The following is a 4222-nucleotide window of genomic DNA, read 5'->3' as shown; positions in this document are numbered from 1 at the left end:
TTTGCTCAAAATTTTCAAGTCGTTAATACTAACTACGATTTGAGAGACTCGGCAAATAAAATTAGCGTCCCCTTACCACGCACGAATTATTATAAGAACATCTTCAGTTATAGCGGTACTGTTCTTTGGAACAGCCTGCATTCTCACATACAATGCAGGCTGATTCCCTTTGTCATTTCAACAAACTAATAAATTCTGTATTTTAGACACGGCATTCATGGAAAACAGCTTTTTAGTAGATCTTTAGTAGCGTTTTACTTTTTATTGCATAATGTAAGATAGAGTTTTTCTTGTATTTAATGTGAGGTCTAGTTAGGCGTAGGTTATCTGTGGTGCTGATGGATTTACCGCGGATGAATGAGGTTTTACTTACTTACTTATTTTTTATGAGTGTAGGGCCACCCAGTCCTATCAGCAAAAAACAGCATCGATTGAAGTTTTTAGCTTTAAAAACCAGGCCTAATTGTATTGGTTGGTCCAGGAATTCAACCACACAAAGGCCAGAGAGACAACTTCTGTCATGAACCGCCATGCCTTAAGTGACAACAAAACCATCTCTTACCTCTGTCTCGAGAAGACCAGACACGCACGGTTCTTACGTTACGTTTATGCCTGTAGAATCAACTGAAATGTCAATTCCTTGTAAAAACCAACATGTTTTTTCGGTATCGGACTTATTAATCTCGATCCCAGAGTTGTTCTCTTGACTGAGGGAGAGAAGGGCACTGAGGAACCCTGAAAAAGTGTCTTCTCGTTGGGTTTCAACAACAAGCAATTAACAGCGTCTCTAATTGGTGCATTCCTTTTGCGACGAGAGTGCGCAGGCGCCGTAAGGCTCAAATTGCCAAATTTTGGCTATAACTGGCACTATGGCGCATGTTCTCCTACATAGAGTTTCCCAGAGCCTTGGGTCGATCCGAGGCGCTGGTGACGAGAATGCGTACGTATCCGAGAGCCAGAACATTTACGCGAGCGCCGACGGAATGTTTAAACCAGTGATGTATGGCCTTTTGGCCTTTATCTCAATAACCTGTTTATGACGCTTGCGCATTTATATACAAGTTGAAAAAATACACGTCACCGGCTTGCATAGGACAAGGGGGAGAGTTCGTTTGCTTTTGATAAAAAAATTCAAGCTCATACGTCGTCACCCAGTACATTATATTGACATATTTTTTCAGTTCACGATTGTTACTTTCCTGGAGTCGCTTCTTGACAACGATCACCCTCGAATCCTGATCGGCACCGGCAACGAGGACCATCGTTTATGGAGCCGGGATAACGTTCACAAGTTCCACCATTGAAACAGTAATGGTCCCTTTGTTCTTGAGTTTCACATTCTGAAAAAAAAAGTAAATAAGAAAGAGAAGAAACTCGACCGAGAAAATCGTAAGCTACGGAAACCAAATATAACCGAATATAATCAGATACACAAAAATATAACCGGGCAGCCCACGTTTATGTGACAAATTCAATTCAAATTAAAGGTAAGCCATTAGAAAAGAAAACCTCAACGATTTAGGCCTCGTCCACACTATGCCGGATAAATTTGAAAACGCAACTTTATTGTTACGGTTAGGCCTTCCGTCCACACTACAACGCACATATCTGCATAAAAAGATCCGCGAAAACGGAACTTTTTGAATACGCTCTCCAGAGTGGAACAATTTGAAAACGCAACTTTTTTGTATTAGTGTGGACGGAAAACTTTTCGTATCCGGAACTTTTTGAATACACTTGCGTCATTTTCTCATGTGATTTATCATGTTTTCTGTGTTGTTGGCAATACTTTCTTCTTTAATCGCTTATTTGGAGTTAAGTATTGCTTCAGTTCACATGAATATTGTACGACAGAGAATCAGGAATAACTTAAGACAATCAGTGGTGTCAAAGGATACTAGAAAAGCGACGCGACGCTCTTAACCTTACAAGCAGAGACGCTTCTGGACTCGACCTGGCAGAACGAGTGCGTGGTGAGACAACTTTGTTAACGAAGTTGTTGTCGCTGAAGAATGGAGAGAAATTTTCGAATGTCTACTTACTGTGAGCATGCTCAAAGCGAGATTAAGCAATTGTGCCGCCGATAAAACGATGTAGTGTGGACAAAAAACTTTTGTTCCGTTTTTGCACCTAAAGTTGCGTTTTCAAATTTATCCGGCATAGTGTGGACGAGGCCTTAGTCGAACATAGGCCGCATTCCTGATGGCCACCGCTTATGTTAGTCATCAACAGGTATCATTTATACGGTCAGTAGGTGTTTCAATTTTCACACCTGAATTATAAATGACCCTGGTTACTTTCTTCCATCACAATTTCAACATCCATATTGTTTTGTCCTGTAACGTCTCCTGGCCATCTTTTTTTTGAATCTCAGTCGTTTCCGGCTCTCTACCCCATAATCATTTACACATCTGGATAGTTTATATACAACTCAATTTTGTGGAACAACGATATGCCTCATAAACTGTTACAGAATAGTAAACAATCTATTGTAGGGGAACAAAGGGATTATTACCGACTGCATGACTTGTTGACGTCGAGTCCGCGTAGAGATTTTCTCCCTTCTTCGAGTCACCTGAACACACAAAAAAATTATAGTTTCTCTTATTGTGTCTAAATTTTAAAATGTTCGCCTAATGGTATTTGTTTTTCATGTTCAGGAGTGAAACACTTTTATTGAATTACTTGAAAAAAGAGCTAAAGATTTCTACCGACATAGAAATATAAATTGTTATCGTTGAATTTTAGTTTAGGTTTATTTTTAATGATCGATTCAAACTGAGACGAACGTCTATAAAAAATTTTCGTTTGTACTGATCAGACTGATAACCTATTTGACAAAAGTTTATGAAACCTACCTTCACCCTTTCCCTCAACTGCGTACACAATTCCAACGAGGAAAAATAAAATAAGAGCAGGCTTCATGTTTGAACAGATCTGTTGCAGATTGAAAAAGTTAAGGAATGACCAATTTCTCAGGGTTACTCTGATATCACCGAAATTTATTCGTTATTACGTCATGGCGTGAAGCGTGGCAGGAACGCGTTAATTTCTAACTGACCAATAGAGATTTTGTGCGTAAATTGGTCCGACCATCTTTGAATGTAGTACCAGCTAGAGTGATTTATTTACTTAACCCCTGAAACAGATGCTATTAGGTGCACGAGTGCCTACTAATTACTTGGGCGGAAGGAGCAAGTGAGGGCTACGACGAAACCGGGAAGATAGCGTTGTGTGCAAACTTCAAAACGTCGGGCCAACGTTTTCACGTTTTCGTGTTGAAACTCAAATAAGCCCTAAGGGTGAGGGGGTATAGTATCCAATTTTCTATTAGCAAACTGACCAAAAGAATATCAAACACCTCTTATATCTCACGGGAGATGATCGTTTCTTTCTGTGACTGTTTTGATATAAACGCAAAAATTCTAACTCACTAAAAATCTAAAGAAGAACCGCAACAGTATATTGTACCAGAGAAATTCACCTATCTTGTAACGTGGCATTTTTAATTATTTCTAATGTGATCCACGACGAAAGTAAGGTGGCTTACAACAGTCTTCCGAAGAAAAAGATCAAGATGTCCAGTCCCCCCTCCAAGAGCTCGGTCACTACTGTATTTAGCATTTTCCCTCATTTGCATTCATTTGTTAGGTAAAATTACATTTTACATTAATTGCAGTGACTAACACTTCAGAAGAGACATCCTGTCACCTTCATTTAAAAGATTTCAAAATCTTGATCTTTTTCTTCGCAAAACTGTAGTAAGCCACGTTAAGTAAGGAAGTAAGTTTACTGAAACACATCTTGCAGTCAAAATGCCTCAATTACATGTGGAATCTTTAAAAAAATATGAAAAGGGAAAATTAGTAAAATACAACTAGTTAAAAAATTGAAGAATTAAGCTTCCATAAATAAAATTGTTCTTTGGTCTGTCAGTTTTATAATGACATTTATACATGTGTTGCTCTTCTTTCTATTAAAGATGGTAACTATGTTTTAGCGGAAACTTGTGAGACTCATGCGACGAATAATATTTCTGCACTTGAAGAGTGTCTCTAAGACCCCGAGGGTAGCACCATTGCCTTGGTCGGGGCACATTTTCCCCGTTTTTTTCCTCTTTATGCTTTTTAGGGATTTTCGTGTCCTTCCACCAGCTCCTTCCCCTCCCAAGTAATTAGTAGGCACTCTTGCACCTAATAGCTTCTGTTTCATGGGTTAAGTA

At 39.0% G+C, this 4222-nt stretch overlaps 1 protein-coding gene across 1 annotated transcript; it reads right to left on the bottom strand.

Annotated features, from left to right (window-relative positions):
• Positions 1 to 1149: 1149 nt before the first annotated feature.
• LOC138018346 (low-density lipoprotein receptor-related protein 1B-like) lies at positions 1150 to 2973 on the bottom strand. The gene is made up of 3 exons (XM_068864952.1): positions 2859 to 2973; positions 2516 to 2575; positions 1150 to 1340 (listed from the first exon to the last, which is right to left on the bottom strand). The coding sequence occupies exons 1-3, from the start codon at positions 2923 to 2925 to the stop codon at positions 1192 to 1194; spliced, it is 276 nt and encodes a 91-aa protein (XP_068721053.1). The 5' UTR covers positions 2926 to 2973; the 3' UTR covers positions 1150 to 1191.
• Positions 2974 to 4222: the final 1249 nt, after the last annotated feature.

Source organism: Montipora capricornis, chromosome 10, assembly GCF_036669925.1.
Source record: "Montipora capricornis isolate CH-2021 chromosome 10, ASM3666992v2, whole genome shotgun sequence".
Classification (NCBI taxonomy): domain Eukaryota; kingdom Metazoa; phylum Cnidaria; class Anthozoa; order Scleractinia; family Acroporidae; genus Montipora; species Montipora capricornis.
The sequence above is the reverse complement of the archived record's forward strand: the minus strand, read 5'-3'. Positions and strand labels throughout refer to the sequence as shown.

What these genes read in the sequence shown, in the direction of transcription:
- LOC138018346 (XM_068864952.1), bottom strand. Translation starts at nt 2,925, where the DNA reads ATGAAGCCTGCTCTTATTTTATTTTTCCTCGTTGGAATTGTGTACGCA. An exon ending in AGTTGAGGGAAAGGGTGAAG is followed by an intron (nt 2,576 to 2,858) that starts GTAGGTTTCATA and finishes TTGTGTGTTCAG; the next exon opens with GTGACTCGAAGAAGGGAGAA. An exon ending in GTCAACAAGTCATGCAGTCG is followed by an intron (nt 1,341 to 2,515) that starts GTAATAATCCCT and finishes TTTTTTTTTCAG; the next exon opens with AATGTGAAACTCAAGAACAA.